General features: G+C 62.4%; 1 protein-coding gene across 2 annotated transcripts; it reads right to left on the bottom strand.

Annotated features, from left to right (window-relative positions):
• Positions 1-938: 938 nt before the first annotated feature.
• C31H8orf58 (chromosome 31 C8orf58 homolog) lies at positions 939-20,117 on the bottom strand. 2 transcript variants are annotated; one of them, XM_074981761.1, is made up of 7 exons: positions 19,777-20,117; positions 8,120-8,784; positions 5,620-5,784; positions 5,094-5,286; positions 3,645-3,757; positions 3,191-3,309; positions 939-2,004 (listed from the first exon to the last, which is right to left on the bottom strand). In XM_074981761.1, the coding sequence occupies exons 2-7, from the start codon at positions 8,660-8,662 to the stop codon at positions 1,902-1,904; spliced, it is 1,236 nt and encodes a 411-aa protein (XP_074837862.1). In that variant the 5' UTR covers positions 8,663-8,784; positions 19,777-20,117; the 3' UTR covers positions 939-1,901. The 2 variants fall into 2 exon arrangements, with proteins under 2 accessions (XP_074837862.1, XP_074837861.1); XM_074981760.1 differs by lacking the exon at positions 19,777-20,117 and adding an exon at positions 13,953-14,191.
• Positions 20,118-20,724: the final 607 nt, after the last annotated feature.

Below are 20,724 nucleotides of genomic sequence, written 5' to 3' on the forward strand. Positions count from 1 at the left end.
GATAAGAGCGCTGGTTCCTTACAGAGGGAGGACGCACACGTAGACCCAGCTCTCTTCAAAAGCGGCAGCTAAGTTTTGAGGCAGAACCTATCAAGAACAAAGGCCAGTCCAAGTTTTCCCCATTGCATAGCATTGCTTATTGGAAAACAGGGTGGTGGGGAACTGCCGCGCTTCCACCGGGCTCAATTTCAGCCATCTGTCACAAAGGCCAGCCCCAGCAACTACAGAGCAGCAGTCCAAGGGGGGAGCAGGCTTCATTAGCAGCTGAAAAGCATTGGCAAGGGTTCTAGAAGTGCTAAACAGCAGGTGTTACTCACTGATCCCAAACGGGAGTGGTTAAGAAACAGGAGCAACAGCAGGAATATAGCAGGAGGCAGTGCTAGGGTTGACCCTGCTCCAGGTACCCAACACATGGACAAGCATTACCAGCACAGGCATGACTGCATCTTCTCTTGATTCTTGTGCAGCTGTGCTGCATGCATTTATCACCCCTTCTGAAGAGATTCCTCATGAGGGACATCCATGCAGCCTAGATTGTGAGCTTACCTCCTGCCAGGGGAAGAGAGTTACTTTCCCTCTATGCAGGACACTGCCGATTGGTCCCCAGTGCCCCCTCACACACACACTGCTGCAGCCAGAAAACACAGCTAGGTCTCAAAGCCTTTGTGAGGGTGAAACAGGGTGGCCAGTTCACCTCTTTCCCTAGCAGAGGGACTGGCTTCATGCAATTCCTTAGTCCCACCTCTTACTTGCCACAGTACTGCCAGGCCAGGATCCTAGGGGTCCTGCATGGCACAGAGATAGCAAGAAGCTGCCAGGAAGACACACATACTGAGGAGTCCTATCATGCACAAAGGCCACCCCATTGGCCAACATGCTGCACCACAGCACTGTGAAAGTACTGCCCCATCTTTCACTGTGCAGGTCAGGGTGCAAATCTCAAAGGTCATTTAATTTTTTTTTATATATATTTTTTTAAAGTGTAACAATCCACCAGCTTCCCTGAGCACATCTCAGGCTGTGTAAGTACATTACATGTGGACACAAAACGAGCAGCTGCTAGGAGTGGTCCTCAATGTGGTCAGATGACTTGGTTCACATTCAGCAATGCCAGGGATTTCTCACGGCTTTCCAGAGACCCCAGAGCCAGGATCCCAGCCTAGGCAGGTGTCTGAACTGAACGGGAGCATGCCCCTTACATGCAGGTCAGCCCTGTAGGTCAGTTAAGGTCCAGAGGAGAAGAGCCACATCATCACTGCCCCTTGTCACCCCCTCTCCCACTGAGATCCTGATACCCAGAGCTGCCCACAGTCACGAGAGGATGAGGTTGGTAGGAGTGTCCATTAGCAGTGCCCTGAGAGCACATCCAAGCTTCTGCAGCTGCACACAGCAAGCCAGGAAGTAGTCAGGTTTCAGCCAGACTGCTGAAGACAAAACACGCACCAGGACGTGATGGACCAGGTCATGGTCGGGGAAAGGGATGGGGCCATGGAAACAAATGGCAGAGACTGCTAGGTCTAAGCCAACTTCCTTGAGGACCTGCCTCAATGGAGGAACATGCCTCCTATGCATGCTCACCACCAGGGGTCACAGGGAAAGCATGCACCCATGTTTATACATCTAAGTGGGCTTCATCCAAGGCTTCAGTGTCAGCGCTGTGCAGGAACAGAGGACAGAGCGTGTGTCCGTGCAGCCCCTTGCTGCCCTCCATTTCCATGGAGGGGACGGAAATCCAAATCAGCCTCACCGCAGCAGCCAAATGTGGGAAATCCCAGCCAGCATCACAGAGGCAGCAGAGGAGGGGCCCCTTCATGAAGAGCTTGGACTTCTCACGGCAGGGGAGGCTCAGCAGCAGCTGTAAACCCTTTGTCCCTCCAAAGGTTCCCACAGCCGCTGGCTGTTCAGCGCACAGAGAGGGTTTTTGAGCGGTGTTTCTTCACCCCCAGTGTGGGCAGGAAGCTGCTCCTGGGGCGAGAGCCTGCCTTCTCCAGGGAAGCGTCCAGGCTGCAAGGGAAGAACAGGCTGGCGGACACTACACACACACACACTGCCCTGTCAAATCCCGCAGCCGCCGGATCTGCCAGCAAGTCATGCCCACAGCCCTGTGGATGCCAGCCCTCCACTGCCACCCTATCACAAGCCCACAGAGGCCCTGAGAAACAGCTGTCCCCTTCAGTGCTCTCCCAGTCCCTGTTGCAAAGACAGCTGAAGAGCTGTTCCCAGGGCAGACTGCTTGGGAGCACTTCTCCAACTGCACCAGCAGAGGGCAGTGATTTCAACTTTCTTTTCCCCCTTGATAAGAACACCTCCCAGGTGCCCCTTGCATTGCCCCTCCCAGGGCAGGGCACCCAAACCCCAGCCAGAGCACCCCAAACCCAAAGACCGGGACTCCCAACCCCGGCCATATCCCCCTCCTGCCCTGCATGCTGGTGCTTTGCGATCTGGCCCTGCTGGGGTTTTGGGACAGGGGCCAATGGGGGCATTGTGCACCCTGACCTGCTCTGCCTGCCAGCCCAGTGCTGCTGCTGAGGAGCGGGGTCCGAGCACGGCGGCTTACTCCACTCTGCTGCCAGGGAGGGCTGAGCAGGGCAGGCCCCACACCCCAACCCCACTTCCCCAGCAGGCGCACCAGGGCCAGGGGGAGGGACACCCACTTGTCCCAGCCCAGAACCCCAGAAGAACTCATCTGCCGCTGTGGGAGAAGGAGCCCCCGGCATTGCCCACAAGCCACAGGCCTGGCTTAGAAAACCTGCCCTGCACTGCCAGTCCCCAGGGCTCAGTGAAGAGCAGGTGATGGAGTGACTTAACCCCTGGACCAGCTTCCCCAGTGGGGGGATTCTCCAGCACTGAAATGCTCCCAGACCAGATGGGTGGTTTTCTAAGAGATCTGCTCTGGGGGTCATGCCAGGGCCCTTCTGTGGCCTGTGCTGCGCCTGAGGCTGGCTGGTATCACCACAGTCCCGTCTGGCCTTGGAGTCTGTGCGCCAGAGCCACTTGTTAGCACCCTCCACAGAGAGGCCAAGGATCACGACAGCCCCTATTGGGCTCTCCCCTGCAGCGTGAACAGCACAGAGAGGAGCTTGTCCTGTCTGCTCAGGCTGCCCCCGGGCTGGGGTGCAGGTCTGCCAGGCTGCCCCGGCTGTCTCGCCCCAAGGAGCTGCTCTCCCACTTTCAGGCCAGGAAGCCTTACCTGTAGGGTCGGCTGTCGCCAGCGGACTCCCGCAATGGAGACAGCTCGCTAGGCCGGAGGGACTTCCTGGTGAGCCTGTCGATTAGCACTCCGACCTTCCCCCAGTGCAAGCGGTCATGCTGCAAGGGAGAGAGATGGCAGCGGAGAAGGGAGGAGCAGGGGTGTGCCAGAGATACCCCTACCCCCTTCTTGGCAGAAAGAAGGGCTCTCTCCCCAGGGCAGGACCCCAGCTCCTCCCCAGCACAGGGCAGAGCTGTGTCCGCACTCCTAGGGAAAGTCCTCGGCCATGTGACCGGGAAGCAGAGCTGGCGTCTCCTGGCCCAGCACAGGAAAAGAAGGTTAACAGAACGAGATGCACAGACAGGCCTTCCATGCAGCGGGACAAGGCACCTGGAACTCCTGGGGGATGACCCTTGCACGTCCCCAGCCCCATTCACCAAGGCACAAAACCTACCCTGAGTCTGAGGCTCGGCGGGAGGGTACGGGCTCCCCAGTCGGACTGGTCCAGAAGGGTGGAGGAGCTGACACAATGCACGGCTGTCTTCCTGCAGCGGGCTGGCTCACTCTCTGCAAGGACAAGGGAGCTGCTGAGTTAAAGTGACCCGCCCAGCTGCAGACCCAGGGAGAGCACTCAGGCCAATTGGCATGAGGGATGGCACCACAGGGCCAGGTCCTGGGCTCCCACCCACTCGAGTGTCAGCCATCCTTCACCAGGCTTCATTTCCAGCCCAGGTCTTCCCAATGCCAGACACCCTGTGCTCCGCACTTGCTGGGGGGATGGGGGATAGACTCCTGTTCTAAGATGTTGCCCTCCCCAGGCTCGCAGGCACTGCTATCAGCTGGCCAGTGGGGAAACAGAGAGCTCCTGACAGACTGGGGCGAGGGAGGGGTGTCCCTAAGGAATGAGCCAGCCCAGCAGGGACATTCAATTTGCACCACATGGGTCCTGCTAATTTCATAGAATCATAGAACACTAGGACTGGAAGGGACCTCAAGAGGCCATCAAGTCCAGTCCCCTGCCCCAATGGCAGGAACAAGTCCTGTCTAGACTATCCCTGACAGACACTTATCTAACCTGTTCTTAACTATCTCCAGAGATGGAGATTCCACAACCTCCCTTGGCAATTTATTCCAGGATTTGACCACCCTGACAATTAGGAACTTTTTCCTAATGTCCAACCTAAACCTCCCTTGCTGCAGTTTAAGTCCATTGCCTCTTGTTCTATCCTCAGAGGCCAAGAAAGAACAAGTTTTCTCCCTCCTCCCTATGACACCCTTTTAGACACCTGAAAATCACTATCATGTCCCCCTCCTCTCCTCTCCTCTCCTATCCCCCTCAATCTTCTCCTTTTCCAAACTAAACAAGCCCAGTTCTTTCAGCCTTCCTTCATAGGTCATGCTCTCTAGCTCATTCTTGTTGCTCTTTTCTGGACCCTCTCTAATTTCTCCACATCTTTCTTGAACTGTGGTGCCCAGAACCGGACGCAGTACTCCAGCTGAGGCCTAACCAGAGCAGAGTAGAGCAGAAGAATGACTCATTGTGTCTTGCACACAACACACCTGTCAATGCATCCCAGAATCATGTTTGCTTTTTTTTTTTTGCACCAGCATCACACTGTTGACTCATGCTTAGCATGTGGTCCACTATAACCCCCAGATCCCTTTCTGCCATACTCCTTCCTAGACAGTCGCTTCCCATTCTGTATGTGTGAAACTGATTGTTCCTTCCTAAGTGGAGCACTTTGCATTTGTCTTTATTTCAGAGATGTGGGATATGGAGAGGTTCTGGCTCTCCCTTCTCCCTCCCCCTTCACCCTGCTGCCACAAGTCAGGTGTTCCCAGCTGCAGGGAGGTGCAGAGGAAGGGACTGGCCCTTGCTGCCACTCAAACCCAACTCACGCACCTGAGCTCCCAGTCTGGTCCTGCACCCCGGTATCAGAGGCCAAGTGTGCCCTGAAGTGATGGGGCCTCCAGGACCCCACAGGCAAATCCTCCTCCTGCATCTCCAGCTCCTCTCTGGTGCCAGGTGCTGGGTCTGGCTGGGCCGGCTCTCGCTGCTGTGGAGCTCGGCCTGGCCTTTCCACAGAGGGCACCGCCTGCCAGGCAGAGAGAGGTGTGGCATGAAGCAAGGCACTGTTAATCATTCCCACCCATGCCAGCTGGGCAAAGGAATCCCGGAGCCGAGGAAATGACCCACCTTCCCAGCTCATCAGTGGGACCTGAGGAAGCCCTACCAGGGCTGGGATCTAAGGGAACAGAGAACCCCACCTTCCCCCCGGGGGCCTACACCTATGGGGGCTGCAGCACCTCTTTGGGGCTCACAGATGGACATGCATCTGCACCTTCCCATCCTCCTTCCCTAAGGAATCGGAGCACCCAGCCTGGTGCCCAGCCCCTCTGTGCCCACCCCCATGCACGGCCAGCCTTACGTTCCCAGCCGGCGGGCCCCACTGCTGGTGCTCCATCGCCTTCTGCTGCTGCTGCAGCTGCAAGTAGGCCCGCTGTAGCTGGGCGATCTTCTCCAGCATGAGGCAGACGTGCTCCAGGTAGCGCAGGCCCTGGCCTGGGAGAGCTAAGGAGGGGTCTTGCCGCACCTGGGGGATGGCACACCACAGAGCATCAGCCACAGAGCGGGGCACAGCGGCCAGGGCAGTTTGTCACAGGGTCAGTCCAGGACCACATGCAGTAACTGCAGGGAGAGGTGGGTGGGTGCATGGGGGGGCTAGTCACTAGCCCCATCGCCAGGGAGCTCGCTAGGAACACACAGCCAAGGACAAGCTCCACGGTGCAGCCAGGACAGGAGAGGATAGGTCAGAACTTGCCATGCCGCCTGTGCCGGCTCCTAGCTCCCAGACCCTGCTCCAGCCTCCCACAATGCCAGCGCTAAGGTCCTTGACAGGACCACACCGCGACATCCCCCTTGTTCCCAGAGGTGGAGGTTGGGTCTGCAGGAGTCCTGGAAGCAGGGAGGCAGTCAGGTCTGCTCCTCCCCCACACCTAGCCTCTTTAGCCCCTGGCCTGCTGGCCCGGCCCAGCCCCACACGCTCTGGGGAGGCGGCTGGAGAAACAGCAGCAGCTTAAGGGGTTTAGACCAGATTATGAATCTAGGGCATCCCCCCTTCTGCCCGATGCCGGCTGGCGCCACAGAACTGCACAGGCAGTGGGGGGCGGGGTCCTATGTGAGGGAGGATCCCAGAGGAGATGGAGCTCAGGGCTTACTCAGAGGCACTTGCCCCACCTTGTTCAACAGCAAGCAAGGAGGCCAGGCTGCAGCAGCAAACTCAGCCGGCTCCATCACTGCCAGAGCTAGCCGAGCCCCATCCCACCCCCGCTTCCCAGCGGGGAGGCACAGAGCAGTGGAGAGAAGCGCAGCAGAGGGCGGGCTGCGTTCAGGGGCTGGTGACACTTCTCCGTGGAATGAGGTTACGTTGCCCCAGCTCGCTGGCCCCCTTTGCTGACTGGGGGGCGTTGTGAACTTCCCTCGCAGCAGTGCCCTGCCTGCTGCAACGTCACAGCAGGTCGCTCCTCACATGCCAATGCCCCGCCCTGGCGCAGGGAACCCCTTCCTTTGTACCCACAGGAACGAGTTCCTCCCATTCTCTCTGGGGACACCCCTGCTGAGGCAACAGAGCCAGCTCCCAAGTTCTGCTCAACTTTTGCAGACCTCAGGCAAGTAGCTTTGGCTCTCTGGGCCTCAGTTTCCCCCCCAGCAGCAGAGTTACAGGATTTCTCAGGAGGACGGTGAGGGTTCCAGGTCATCCCCAGCTCGTTAGCAAGAGCCCTAAGGAGCCATTGCAGACATGCAGCCCTCAAGCCATGCTGCGTGGGCCAGCACGTGGCATCGGCAGCTCAGAGCAAGGGCTGTGGGGAAGATGGGGGCAGCAGTGAACAGCTGGAGGACAGGAGTAGAGGGGATCCCAGCCAGTTCCCTTGGAGTGACCCAGAGGACTGGCCCTGCAGGGCCCCACCAGTCCTGGGGGAGCGGGCACTGCACACCGGCCCAAAGAGCACCTCAGTCACACAAGCACAGGGCACTGCCTCGCAGGTGAGCAACCACCGGCACACAGACAGTGGCTCCAGGTGAAACCTTGTGAGTAGCACCAGGCAACACCGGTTGGCTACAGCTCGATTCTTGGTGGGACAACACCCAGAACTAGCCCTGACGGGGGGTGCAGGGCACACAATGAACGGGCAGATGCACAAAACACCCGACAGGTCAAGGTGTTTCGACTCAAACCCATCTGCTGCGCTGGGTCCCGGCACGCAGGACGGCGAGAGGGGCAAGCAGAGGCCGGCAATGTTTCGAAGGGCCCGGTTTCTGCTGGGAGGCGAGACAAGCTGTCAGGCCTGAAGGGGAGACTGTGGAGCCCCAAATCGGTCACTCACACCAGCAGAATCTGGTCCACTAAAAGCCAGCACCTCCCTCCTGATCCAAACCGACCCCTCCTGCTGCAGAGCCGCGGCGTGAGACCCAGACGTGTCCCCTGAGCTGCGCCGAAGGCTTTTCCCATGCTCTGACCTGCCAGCAACCTGCAACGTGGCTAATCCCTGCTCAGCCCAGCAGTGACGACACCGCCGCCTCGGCAGGTGCGTGCCTGTGCTGGTGTCCTGGGATGGGGATGGGAAGGGTCTCCCCACGCGGAATGGCCCCACCTGCCCACAGCAAGCGGAGGTGGTGAGAGCCACCCCATCTTCCCTGCCCCCAAGGGAGGTAGGGAGCGTGCTGGCTCACTCACCCTCACTGTGTCGCACAGGACCTGCCTTTCAGTGGCGGCCCTTACCTAGGGATGCCGCTCCACGCGGAGCCACAGCAGCTCCCCAGAGGCCACGCTGCTGGAAGCCAGTCTGGTGGCAACTGGAGAGGAGGGGAACATTATCCCTCTTCCCAGCCCCCACCAAACCCCAAGAAAGCCAGGTCCCAGCACTCACCTCTGCCTCCTCCCCGCAGGGCTCAGTGCTCCGCTCCTGCAGGCTCCAGCAGCCGGAGCCGGGCTGACTGTGCCCCTCTGCAGCCCTGCCTCGACCGCTCAGCCCCTGCAAGCCGCAGGAAGCCAACAGCTCAAGCTCTGCCAGGTTCAGGCTCCGGCGGGCGAGCAGCTTGGGAGAGCGACTGGGCGTGTGGAGCGTCCGGGAGCGCTGCACCACCTGGGCCAGCTTCTTGCTGACCGAGAGGCTCTGGAGATGGGCCCGCTCCTGCAGAGGTTCCAGCTCCCCGGGCCTCTCGGCTTCGGGGCAGCGCTCCTCCGGGCCGCTGGCCGCAGCGGAGGGCTGGAAGCCATCGAGACACTCCAGAGAGAAGCTGCTCTGCGAGCCCAGCGGGGTGCAGGGCGAGTTCTCGTTGCCGGCCATCTCCACCCCTGAGTCCTCCGACTCGGACTTGAGGAGCCGGCCGCTCTTGGGGAAGAGCCCCCCAGAGAGGCCAGGGTCTGTGGGTGACCCGGCCTGGCCCCATCCGCCCAGCTCGCTGCTCATTCTGCTGGCCTGCTGCGGCTCGGGAGGGGGCTCAGGGCTGCCTTCGGAAGCTTCCTGCAGCTTGCGGTAGACGCTGACCGAGGTTAGCACCACGCAGCTCTCCCAGGGCTTCTGTGCACCAGCTGCGAGGCAAGCGAAACAAACGGGCTGTCAGGGAGGCCAAACCAGATCCCTCCTGTAGAGCTCAGCTCCTTCCCCGTGGCTAGTCACACAGCGCCCACCGCCTCCCTGACTCCCAAGCCCCAGACCTCACCCTTACCGCTCCGACCAGCCGGAGCCCAGCTCCTGAGCAACCCCTGCACCTGCCAAGGAGAACATCCCAGGGCTGGGCTGGGCGGGGCCTCTCGGGGAGAAATGCAGCAGAGCACGGAGGGGGGGAGCTCTCGGCAGCCCTGGCACACCAGGGGTACTCACTGCAGCCCCTGCCCCACACACACACAGTACATGCCTGTCCCTTCCTTTCCCAAGGCGTGGGTCCTTCTAGTGCCCCTTGGCAGCCACCTCCTACCCAGGACTGGTCGGTTGGTCAGCCGGGTGCAGGCCTGTCCCGCCCCAGCTCTGCTCGCCCCCACATCCGGCTCTGCCTTGCTCCACCCACCATTCCTGGTACCCCTTATCTTCCTGCCCAGGCTCCCCTTGTACCAGCTGTGCCCATGCACCGCAGACACACTGCAGCCCCCCCACTGCTGGGCCTCCCAGCTTGCTGCGCACCCCCTGCCATTCCAGTCCCAGCCTCTGCCGAGTTCCCGCTGGGTGGCTGGAGACAAAGCCTGTCCCCTCACCGAATCCCCACCCCCGCCATCTCCCAGCCCTTCCCAGGAGCAGCTCAGGAGGGCCCTGGTAACCTGCCACTTCACCGCCTGCCAGCGCCAGTTCCTCTGCTTCCCGACTGGCCTCAGAGCCGGGGCACACACCACCCCACCACTCGGACCAAAGCGCTGGGCCCCTGCCCCCGGGTCTGCCCACAGTGAAAGCCCAGGCTCCCTTCCTCGACCCCCAGCCTCCCAGGGGAACAGGGGCGAGGACTCAACCCAGGTGACCCAGTTCTTAGGGACAGTCCCACTACCTGGGCCTGGTTCTGAGGCTGGTGCTTATTACCTCCACCCTGGTCCTGATTCCACACCCGTGAGCTGCTCCCCACCCCGAGGGAACGCCGCCCTTGGCCCGGCAGCTCACCTCATCCCAGCCAGAGCCCCCCCGCCCCCAAGCCCTGGGAGGAGCAGCCTCGGGGCAGAGCTACCCGTCCTCACAGCCTGGGGCAGGTGACCCAGGGGGCTTCCCCCACAGCCAGCCACCTGGCACCGGCCCCTCTCCGCTTGGGGCATTCGTGCCTGGAATGTGCAGCCAGGACAGAGCCAGCCCTGCCCTGGCCGCGCAGCACAGAGAGGCTGCTCCAGTCTCTGCAAGGGAAGCTGGGCCCCTCTCTCCACACTGGGAGCCCTGCCCTGCCCTGGCAGCAGGGTTAAGGACCTGGGTCCTTTGACCGCCAGTGTTCACACCCAGGCCTCTAGCGGAACCAGCCCGGCTCTTCACAGCATCCCACGTTTCCCTGCAGACCCCCTGCGGGCCTGACCCTGATCCCGCGCCCCTTGCTGCAGGGCTTTGTCAACAGCTCCCGCCTGCCCCAGCCCCGAGCGCATTCCTCAGCACTGAGCCAGCCAGGGCTGCCACTGAAACTGCCGCTCTCCCCACCTCACTCCCGGGGCGGGTCCGAGGCGTCCCAGCCCCAGCCAGGGAGCCGTCAGCAGTGGGAGCTTCCATCCACCACCAGAGCCCTGCTGCTGGGGCAGGGGCTACGCCCACCCTGCTGCACGGAGGGATAACTCCCGGCCCCTCCTCACGCTGTTTGCACCAGGCCCTCACCACTAGCACGCACAGCCGTGTTCCCTGTCAGCTGAGCGCTTGGGCAGCTGCCCAGTGCTTAGCAGGGTGCCGACGGCCACCAGCACGGCTTTCTGCGGTGGTGCACGTCCCCACCTGCTGTGGAGCACGTCATTTATCCCACACCTGGGTGAAGAGAACGAGGGAACTGCTCCCCGCTGCGCTGAGGGACACAGCCTAGGCCCCACGCTGGCTCAGCCCCGTACCAGGGCAGTTCCTCTGGTGAGCGCCTGACCAGTCACTGCAGGGAGGATACGAGTCACCCGGCCTCTGCGGAGACAGACCCTGCCCTGCTCTGCCTGCAGCCCCAGCGCTAGGCCTGCTGGCGGAGCCGACAGCTAGGGACTGGCCTCCCCATGAACCCCCAGGTGCGCCTTCGGGCAGGTGATATCACCCAGCCCCGCCTCCCCTCGGCACCCCTGGCACAGTAGAGGCCAGAGGTGGCTTGCTCTGACCTGTGCCCCCCCTGCAGGGCAGCCACACGGCCTGAGGAGGGCCCAGCAGGGAGCGCGCACAGCCAGGAACGGGCGCCTCATGCTCCCAGTCTCCTCCCACCCCAGGTGCCCAAACGCCCCCGCGTGGGAGCGTCAGGAAGTGGGGCACCGGGCCAGAGCCCACGAGACAGACTTCTGTTCCCAGGCGGCCCTTTTGGGTCACGTGGACGGGAGCCCTCCGGGGGCAGAGCTCCTGCCCAACCCACGTCTCAGCTCGCCACTACGAAGCCAACTGCCAGAGCCAAGAGCTGCATGGGGGCAACCAACCAGCCCCACACATTCCGTATTCAGACCCCACACGCAGCCAGCGGGCTCCTAACCAGCCATGCTCTCTGCACCCCTTACGTCAGCTCCTGCCGCAGCAGCAGGCCCCTGCACTCCAAGCAAACCTGCTGCCTGCCCGAGACACAGCCACAGAGGCACCAACACTCCCAGAACCTTCACAGCAGGGCAGTTAGAGGAACTGTTAGGGGCTGGCCCAGAATAAGGCGGGGGGGAACTCAAAGCAGAGCAGCGTCCGATGGGGCCAGGCTTACTCCACACGGGCTTCACTCTGGAGCGGGTGGAAGTGACAGCACAGACAAGCCCTACGCAGGGAGCGAGATACCCAGCTTTATCCACGCCTACGTGAAACGGCGGAGCTGGTGGCAGCCGAGCGCTCGCCATGTACGGGTCGGGCAGGGCAGCGTGGGGCCTGGGCCAACTCCCTCCCTCCCTGCTGGGGAGAGCAGGGCACTGGCACATTGGGCTACCTTAGTGGCTGTCAGGGCTGGTCGTGTGAGAGGGCATCTCTCCCTGTGCCGTAACAAGGGCGTAGCAAGTCAGGGACGTGCCTTGGGCACATTGCTGAGGGGGCGCCCATATGTGCACACACATATTGATTGTTTATGCAAATCTCAACTCCGATACATAAACATTATTATTATGATTTATGTATTTTCCCTTTTTCCGGGAGATAACCACTAGGACTAGAGAAACACAAAGGGGCACAATTTTATATTCTTGCTTCAGGCACAAATTACGGCACTGACCTCTCTCTCCCTCCCTCCCTCCCCCCCCCCCTGCACAGGCCACACTGGGCCACCTTCTCCTTGCAGCCAGGGGATGTAGGGTTACGCCTGGACCACCCTGATTTATTGTTTGCACCCCACTCGCTGGCAGCTCTCAGCCAGCTCTTTGTGCATTGACTGGCACACAAACAATGCTGCTACAACAGCTGGCTTTAGGGAGCACAGTGCCATGCAAGAGCTGTGTATGAACAGTCATTAGTAACTGCCTCACAAGGGGGTGAGTCAGCTAAGTGTGTGCCCAGCTACAAAAGAGAGGTACTGGAGAGGTTAAGTGACTTGCCCAAGGCCACACACCAACTCAGGAATTCCTGCAGGGGCTGCTTGAGCACATTGCACCGGCCCCACACTCAAGGAACTATCCTGACCAAGAGAGAAGTGGCAGGAGACCAAGATTTCATTCACACCACACCTTTAGCCTGTTGGTTTTAAGCAAGAGAAGACAAACACCTACCCCGCCAAGGCAGCCAAAAGATGGGCGCAGGCAGGACTGGCCAATCGGGCAGGCAGCAATTATACACACGGCCGTCCCCATTTCCTTCCAACAGGAGCTTTGCAAGCGACTGCCCCAAAGCACCTTGCAGGCACATTTTGCTCCAAATTCCAGGCACTGCCAGATGTTCCCAGGCGCCCGAGGGGGCCGTTCCCTCCTCCCAGCGGCGAGGGTGGGGTGGAATGTCCACACGCCAGGCAGTTTTTCAAGGCAAGAGAGGCGGGAACAGTGCGTAACAAATACGAGGGGCCTCTCACCCCCTCTGGGGCACACACGTGCATTTAACGCTGGTGCAAGGGGCCAGAGCAGCCCCGCCACCTACCTCTGCTACTGGCAGCTGAACCGGGGCGCGCAGTTACTGCACAGCAGAGCAGAGCAGAGCAAGATCTGATCCCCCTCAGCCAGAGTTAAGGCTCCTTGGCCTGTCACCATTCCCAGCTGGGCTAGCCAGCCTCCTGCCCAGAGCACACCTGCCCTTGCCCTCGGGCGGCTGCTCCCAGCAGGGAGCTCCGAGGCTCGCTTGTGCGCGCTAACCCCACTCCCCCCCGCCCCGCGAGGAGGCCCCTTTTGCCGTGCGGAAGAGGGGCCAGAGGCAGGGCCCAGCCCCGCTGGCCTGGAGAGCCTGGCGTTCCCGCGAATGCCGTGCAGCCGCAGGGAGGAGCTGGGTGAGGTGCACCGCCAGCAGAAGCACAAGCTCCAGCCAGGGGAGCGGCCCCAAGCTCTCCGTAGGGAGCACGCTGGCACGCACCCCAACGCCGAGCGGCCCGAGCCCAGGCATGCTGGTCCCCCCGCAGCACACAGCCCAGCTGGCCTCTGGGCAGCAGCGCAGGGACGCGGCTACCTCCCAGCGCTGGTCCCTGGGAGCGGAGCTCGAGCGCAGCGCGTTTCCCCCGGGGATGCGCCTCCGCACAGGCCCGGTGCGCACAACAGCGCAGCGCTTCTCGCCCCCCCGGCTGGAGAGGAGCCGGGCCCGGCTGAGTCCGCCCCGAGCAGCCCAAGCGCACGGCTCGGCCGGCTGGTCGGCAGCCGCTGTCCCGGCCGGGCTCCAGGTGTCCGGGGAGCAGCGACCCCGCCGGCCCAGAGCTCCCTGGCTGCGAAAGGCTGAGACCCGCCGCGGCCCAGGGGCAGGAGCGCGCACAGCTGCGCCCCCCGAGGGAGGGAGGCACCAGGGCTGCCTGGCAGCGCCCCGGGGGGCCGGAGCGCAGTGGCCGGGCTGCCAGCGGAGGGGCCCGCAGGAACCACGCCCGCCCGCCCAGAGCAGCGCTCCCTGCGCCCGGCTCCAGCAGACCCAGCGCCGCGGGCAGGCGGGGAAGGAGCGCCCGGCCTGCTCGGGGGGGCCCGCGGGGCTCACTCACCTCGGCTCCCGAGCGGCTGCAGGACGAAGCCCCGCCGCTGCCTCCGCATCTCGCCGCCGCTCTCCGCGCTCCGGCGCGTGCTCTGCTCTGCGCTGCGCTGCGCTGCGCCGCGCCCCAGCTGGCTCCGGCCCGGCCCGCAGGAGGAGGCCCGGCGGCGGCACGGCCCGGCCTTTCCCCGCTCCGGCTACGCTGCAGGGGGCGCCGCAGAGAGCGGGGGCGGGGCCGGACCAGCCCACAGCTGCGGGAAGCGAGCCCCTCCGCGGGGGGTCGCCAACCCCGCCCCGCCCCGGGTGTCCCAGCCCGCGCTCCCCGCAAGCTGCCTGCCTGGCCCCCCGGCCCCGGCCCCCTCAAACGCGTCCCCCGCCGGGCCGAGCCGCCCAGGCCCGGGGCACCCCGCAGTCACTGCGCACGTCGCCTTCCCTGCAGCTGAGCCGGCCGGCGGCGCCTCTGGGGTGCTCAGCAGCACGTGCCTGCGGCGCAGGAGGGTTAGAGCCCCGCTCCAGCCGGCCACCAGGAACCCAGCCACCCGCCGACTGTCCTTCTGGCAGCCGGCTGGGCTCCTGCAATCCCTGCCCACGAGCCTTAGGCCGCAGGGCCTTCTCTTGCCAACAGCAGTGCCCTGCAGAGCCAGAAGCGAAGGGGGCAAGGCCCTGGCACAGGAGGGCACCGACAGTGTGAACAGAGACTAGTCAAAGGGACCCACAACGTGGAGGTGCCTCAGGGCTAGAGCCCAGGAACTAGGAGCCGGGCCTGCTGCCTTCAAGTGGGGGGTGGCAGCCTGGTCCCACAGTTTTCCGGGGCCCAGCTGTCTGCACACTTGGCGCTGTACTACCAGAGCAAAGGCGACCCGTGCCCCCAAGGGAAGACAAGCCACCATTCCTGCCCTGCTAGCAATCTGCTGCGCAGCCCCAGGAAAGTCCTATGGCCCCCACCTGCCTCAATTTCCTCACCTCTCCAGTGCAGCACTGCAGCAGCTGGAAGGGTGGCAGTGTTTGGAGAATCCTGGGCTGCACGTGTTCTGTGGAGGGGCTGGTTTCATACAGCAGTGCCCTGAGAGAATGGCCAGCCCCCTCTAACTCCAGTTTGATTGCTGCATTTCTCTCTCTGCACAGCCACGTGCAAGGAGGGGACATTCATTCCCTCTGCCCACAGACAGCAGTGACAATAACACAAATCCACACAGCCGCTTCTCTCACCTCTTCACACGCAGCCCTTCACGTTCACACCCAGGATGCGGTGCAGTTTCCTGCACACTGGGAGCCCACCCAGGGCAAGACTGGCAGCTGGGAGCAGCGTACATTGGACAGGAAAGACAAGACCCGACTTTCTGGAAGTCTGTGCTGGTAGGGCTACAGGCTGCAGAAGTGGGTCTGGCCCATGAAAGCTCAGCACCTAATAAATTGTTTTGTTAGTCTTTTAAGTGGTCCCTGACTGCTGGCTTGTTTTGGTACAATACAGACAATAGAGCTACCTCTCAGTTAGTAAGACATGAATTTCCTTCTTGTTCACCTTGATGGAGCGTTAATGGGGAAGCCTAATCAGACCCATGGGCGCATGGATGGTGCTGTCACTCCAGGGGCTGGAAAAGGCCTTTTTCCTATTGTACAGAGCACACCAGGCTCTTGGCAGCCTAGGCAGCTTTGCGAGCTGGGCACTTGGGTGACCACCCAGGAGCCACCCAGCCACCATCCAGCTGAGTGGCAGAGTGCCCACAGCCAGCAGCCTTGGTGCTCAGAAAATGCATCAGGGAGTAGCCCCATTCTTCTATAGCTGCAAAAACAAGGCCTGTGGCACCTTGCGGCCTGCTGTGTTTGGGAGCATAAGCTTTGGTGGGCACTGGGTCAGGCCCCCGCACTGCTTCCGCTACAAGGGCCTAAGGCAGATCTGCCTCTGGCACAGTGGGTCTTTGCCCCCACAACTTGTGCACCGATACATCGGTTTGGCCAGAAGATGCCGTAACATTTATTCTGTACCTGGATGGAAAAACTCCTGGGGGCTGTTGGCCCTGGGTTCTGCTCCTGGCTCTTGCGGAGAGCGTGGTGGATTTGGCAGAGCAGAGCCCAAGTTCGAGGAGCGCGAGCGAGCGAGGGGCAAACCTAGCGCTGGGTTCTAGAACCCACTCTGAAACTGACAGGCGAGGGCCAGCTGGCTTCCCTTTGTGCCTTTCTCCCCGGCCGGTTCCAAGCCTTACCCTCGTGGCTTGCACCGTACTCTGCGCTCCTCAGCCACAGGGGCGTACACGCAGCCCTGCGTGCATAGATCCAGCTGTACCTGTTGCATACACAGTCATGTACTGGAGCATGTGTGCAGGCAGGCAGGCAGATACTCCCCCACCCCACCCCCAGCTGTGGGCAGCGGGTGATGTGCTGAAGTGCATGTACTTGGCTTGGGAACAAAAGGCCCCTCAGCTAATCCTCCCCAAGGCCGGGGCACTTAGGTAATTAGGTGTCAAAAGGTAAATACAGTACCTGCCTAGCTTCCTGCTGGCTGTGGGTGGCGCCCGCCCTGGAGATGGGGGAAGGAGACCGTGTGCTTCTGGGCTCTCTTGCCTCCCACACAGATTAGAGGCTGGCCCAGTGTTCTGGCCTGATGGAGACAGTTCAAGGGAGCCAGATTTTTTTCCCATGCCTCTAACTAGATCCGGGCCAGGTCCTGAGCTGCAGTCAGCATGCAGGGCTCGGGCCTGCAGCCTGCCAGCTGCCTGCACCGCTGAACACAGAGGCAGAGCAACATTTGACTCTTTAGGGGCCTTGTGCCCTGGCTTAGGCATTTCTCGCTGCTGCCCCTTACCCCACTGGCCCATCACTTTGTGAGGCGTGGGAGAGGAGCCAACCTGAAGCACACAGCCAAGCCCAAGAGCCATGGGCCCAGCTAGCAGTGCCCAGCAGGGCCAGCTGCCACCTCCCCATGTTCCCTGGGGGCATAAACAACTGGGAAGGACCCAGAACAGAGCCTCCCCCTGCCCCCCATCCAACAGCACGCAGCAGGGCCCACGCCCTCCTGGAGCCTGCCGAGAATGCAGGGGTGGGGAGCAGCTGCTGAGCCAAGCACAGCTCAAACCACAGTCTCGACAGCAGAAGGGGTGGGAGACAGAGATAAGGGAGATAAAGGTGCTTAGGCGAACGTGTGGGAATTCACCTGCCCCCCCTTCCCCCCAGCTGCCGGTGACAAGCAGGAATCAGCCTTGAGTGGCAGGGCTGGGCGCTGACAAGGGAGCACATGGGCCCCGGGGCAGAGTTCAGGTGGGCCTGGAGACTTGAGGACAGCCTCTTCTGCCCCATTCGCAGGACCAGCCCTGGGAACGTACCTGCGCCTGCCTAAGTGCCACCCCTGGCGCCCCATTCCCCTTTCCCAGACTGAACCGGGGCAGGCAGATGCACCCAGAGACACCAGCTGGGCTGGAAACTAGACCCAGCAGTCCCAGCAAAGACCACACCCACCACTTACAATCTGCACCCCTCTCCCTGCCCCCAGCAGGGCCCCTACTCTAACTCATAGGCCCCACTCCCTCCATTTTAGTTCAGTGGTGGGTCTTTACGGACACCTCTTGCCTCTCTGAGAAAGCAGTTCAACCAGCCCCCGGCCAGGCCAGTGCCAAGAAAGCTCGGTGGCAGAACCTGCGCTCAGGCAAAGGGAATGCAAAACCGCCCACTCTGAGGCCGTGGAGGGGGCCACGCCTGGGAGGCTTGTGTGGCCTGAACGTTTACAGCTTACAGGCCAGCCCTGGCTGTGGGGCAGGGCACAGTGCTGGGGCTCTGGCTGGCGTGGGCATGGCACTGCTCGGGGGGAGCTCGCAGCTCTGAAGCCCCAGCAGAAGCTCTCCCAGGAAGACAGCCACAAAGTGGGGGGGAGCCGCGCTGGAAGGCAGCACGGGAGCAGTGTTTCAGGGGCAGGGCCATCTGCAGTGCAGCGACAGGCTCCTTTCTCAGGCCATAAGGGGTGATGAGCCCTTCCCACAGCTGCAGACCACGACAACAGCCCAAGCAGCCAGGGTGGAGGAAGAGGCACTCTGGCCAAGCCCTCTTCGGCCAGGCAGCGCTGGCACAAGGGTCAGACCCAGATCCTTTCCTTCCCTCACCCCTCCTCACCGTCCTGCTGCAGATACCAGCCAAAGTCTCCTGCCAGCCCACCTCGCAGCAACCTGCTGCCAGCCACTCAGCAGTAGGTCCTAACAGGCCACAGCTGCTTTGTGCTCCACTCCCAACACAGGCCACAGCGGAAAGGGCTCCCTCCACCCCCCGCTGCCACAAGGCCCACCTGGTACCCACTGTCCCTGCCTCCAACGTGCAGCACCAATTTTCCTTGGGGGCCCGGCCCGCACACCAGGCAGTGCTCTTACACGTTGCCTGCTTGGGACCTAACCCTCACCACACACCCCCAGCGTTCCCGCTAATTTTTCCCCCATCCATGGGCAGAATAAGTTGTTCTGTGCAGCTGTGCAGGTGCTCTGCTAACCAGCCGGGCGCCCCCAAAACTCTCCTGGGCGGCCGCCCACACGCCCAACGTATGGGGAGCAGCATCCCCCTCCCCCAGCACATTGCTGCAGGGCCTGCTGCACTGCCAGCAGCTTCGGGGGACCCTAGCTCAGGTCCCCGGGAGCCAAGGTGAGGAAGGCTGGGGGTGCAAAGGAAGCAGCCTGGAGTCCCTACATACTGCCAGCCCACAGCAGCCCAAGCCCGCCCACAGGGGAGCAAAGGAGTACTGGTCCGGACGGGAGAGCTTGTGCATTTCGCTCCCAGCCCAGCCCGGATCCTGCTCTCCTAGCCTAGGTGCAGGCGCCTCTGCAGAAGCCAGCAAGGGGCCAAGGGGAGCAGGCTCCAGCCCGAGGCCCTGCAAATAAGCAGCAAATCCCCGATAGTGTCCCTCCCTGCAAAGCCAGCCCCCCACCCCCGGGAACAAAGGCCGCCTCTGCTCACTGCAAAGCACTGACACTGCCCCACCGAGGAGAGGGGGCAGCAGGCGGGGCCTGGGCTCACTGCCCCACCGGAGGCCACAAGCAGCACCTGGGAAGATTAGCAGGAGCTGAGGCTCAGCAGCATCCACCCCACACCTGCACATGCAGACGCGCCCCCCACCCCCTGCTCTAACCACTAGCTACCACTGCTGCCCAGCAGCAGAGCAGAGCCCAGGAGCACCAGCACCTGCTTGAGTCACTGCAGCCCCAGGAGGACAAGAGAGAGCAGATGGGGATTTCTGGCTAACCAGGGCAGTGCAGCAGCCCAAGCAAACACTGGGGTGCAGCCCGGCCACAGCGCCCCACACCTCAGCCGCCGGCTGCCGGGGCTGCATTCCAGAGCAGGAATGCAGCTTGAGCCGGCAAGCTGGGCGGCCCCAGGAATGTTGCTCCTGGCCTCCGGCACAGAGTTTTGTTTCCGCTTCTAAAGGAGCTGGGCCCCCCCTCCGCAGCGCCCCCCAACTTGACCACTTGGGGCTCAGTGCCCCCCCACTGCCAACCTTTCTGATTCAGCCCCCAGCCCAAAGGCATTCCAGCCCGGCGATGGCCCCGCACCCCAGAAACGGGACACGGCTCGGGGCAGGGCTGAGCAGGACGCAGCACACCCAACCGACTCATATGGCCTGAGAGCAGGACAGGGGCCTGGATTCCAGGACCTTTGTGTCCAGTTCCCCGATGGAGCAGGACAGGAGCCTATCGGGGAGCCAGGAGCAGCTGATTTACCAACCGAGCTACACCACCTCCGGCCCCACAACCATCGCACGGGGTGGCAGGTGCCAGCAGGCCAGGCTGTGACAGAGGGGAGGCTGTGGAAAGCATGTCCCTGCCTGCAACCTGCCACTTCTATCAGCCAGCCCAGCGGGTACTTACCCCTCCGCTGTGCCAGCCTGGGGTACAGCTGGCTGGGGCCAGGCTGGTCTCCGCTGGTGGAGGAAGATCAACCATTCCCTGGCAGATTTCGGGCTGAGCAGCGGCTCCTCTGGCTGGCCCCAGAAGCAGTTTGCAGAGGCAGTTCAGAAGGCACAGGTGGCTGGGTCAGCTGGGCGGCTCCCCACAGGGCCAGCAGTCTGGCCCAGCTTCTGCCAGCCCCACCCTCCACAGGACAATGCTGCTTCAGCTCACCCGGGCAAGGGGTCAGCTCCACAACCTCGGCCCAGAGCTGGCGCCGTGCGCTGAACGGGGGCCGTCCTGCAGGTCCCCAGGCGGGCAGCATTCCGGGCCGCACACTGCCCAGGGCTCTGCACCATCTCTAGGGAGTCTGCCCTGAGCACAGGTGACACCCACACTACCCGCCCTTCCTGGGCACCTGTGCCAGCGGCTGCCCTGCCAGCAGCAGCTCGAACCTGTTCTCTGCGTGCACTCTTCCCCCACCCTCCCCGGGCTGCGCTGGATTGATTTCACAGTCCCAAATCAATGCCATCTGCTGGAGGGAAGCTGCTGCCCACACTGCACAAGGGGGCAGGCGACAGCGAACCCCGGCCTGTGCACTGCACTCCACTCAGCTCAGCTGCTGCAACCAGGCACACGCCCAGCCAGGCTCGACCCAGACTCGGCTGCCAGCAGCCCCCCAGGGCTGGGACTGCAGTGCAGGCCTGAGACACCCACTCCTTCCACCGCCTTGTACTGCAGCCCTGCCAGCTTGTGTCCGCAGCTCGGTTACTCCCCCCACCCCGTGCACTGCCCCTGGGACGAGCCGGGCCCCCTTTTGTAGCCCCCACCACTCTGGCAGGGCACAGAAAGGGACTCAGCCTGGCTGTACCCACCCTGCCCACACAACCACCAAAGGAAGGAGCAGCCCAGGACATCTCTTACCCCCCA

Source organism: Carettochelys insculpta, chromosome 31 (genome assembly GCF_033958435.1).
Source record: "Carettochelys insculpta isolate YL-2023 chromosome 31, ASM3395843v1, whole genome shotgun sequence".
Lineage (NCBI taxonomy): Eukaryota > Metazoa > Chordata > Testudines > Carettochelyidae > Carettochelys > Carettochelys insculpta.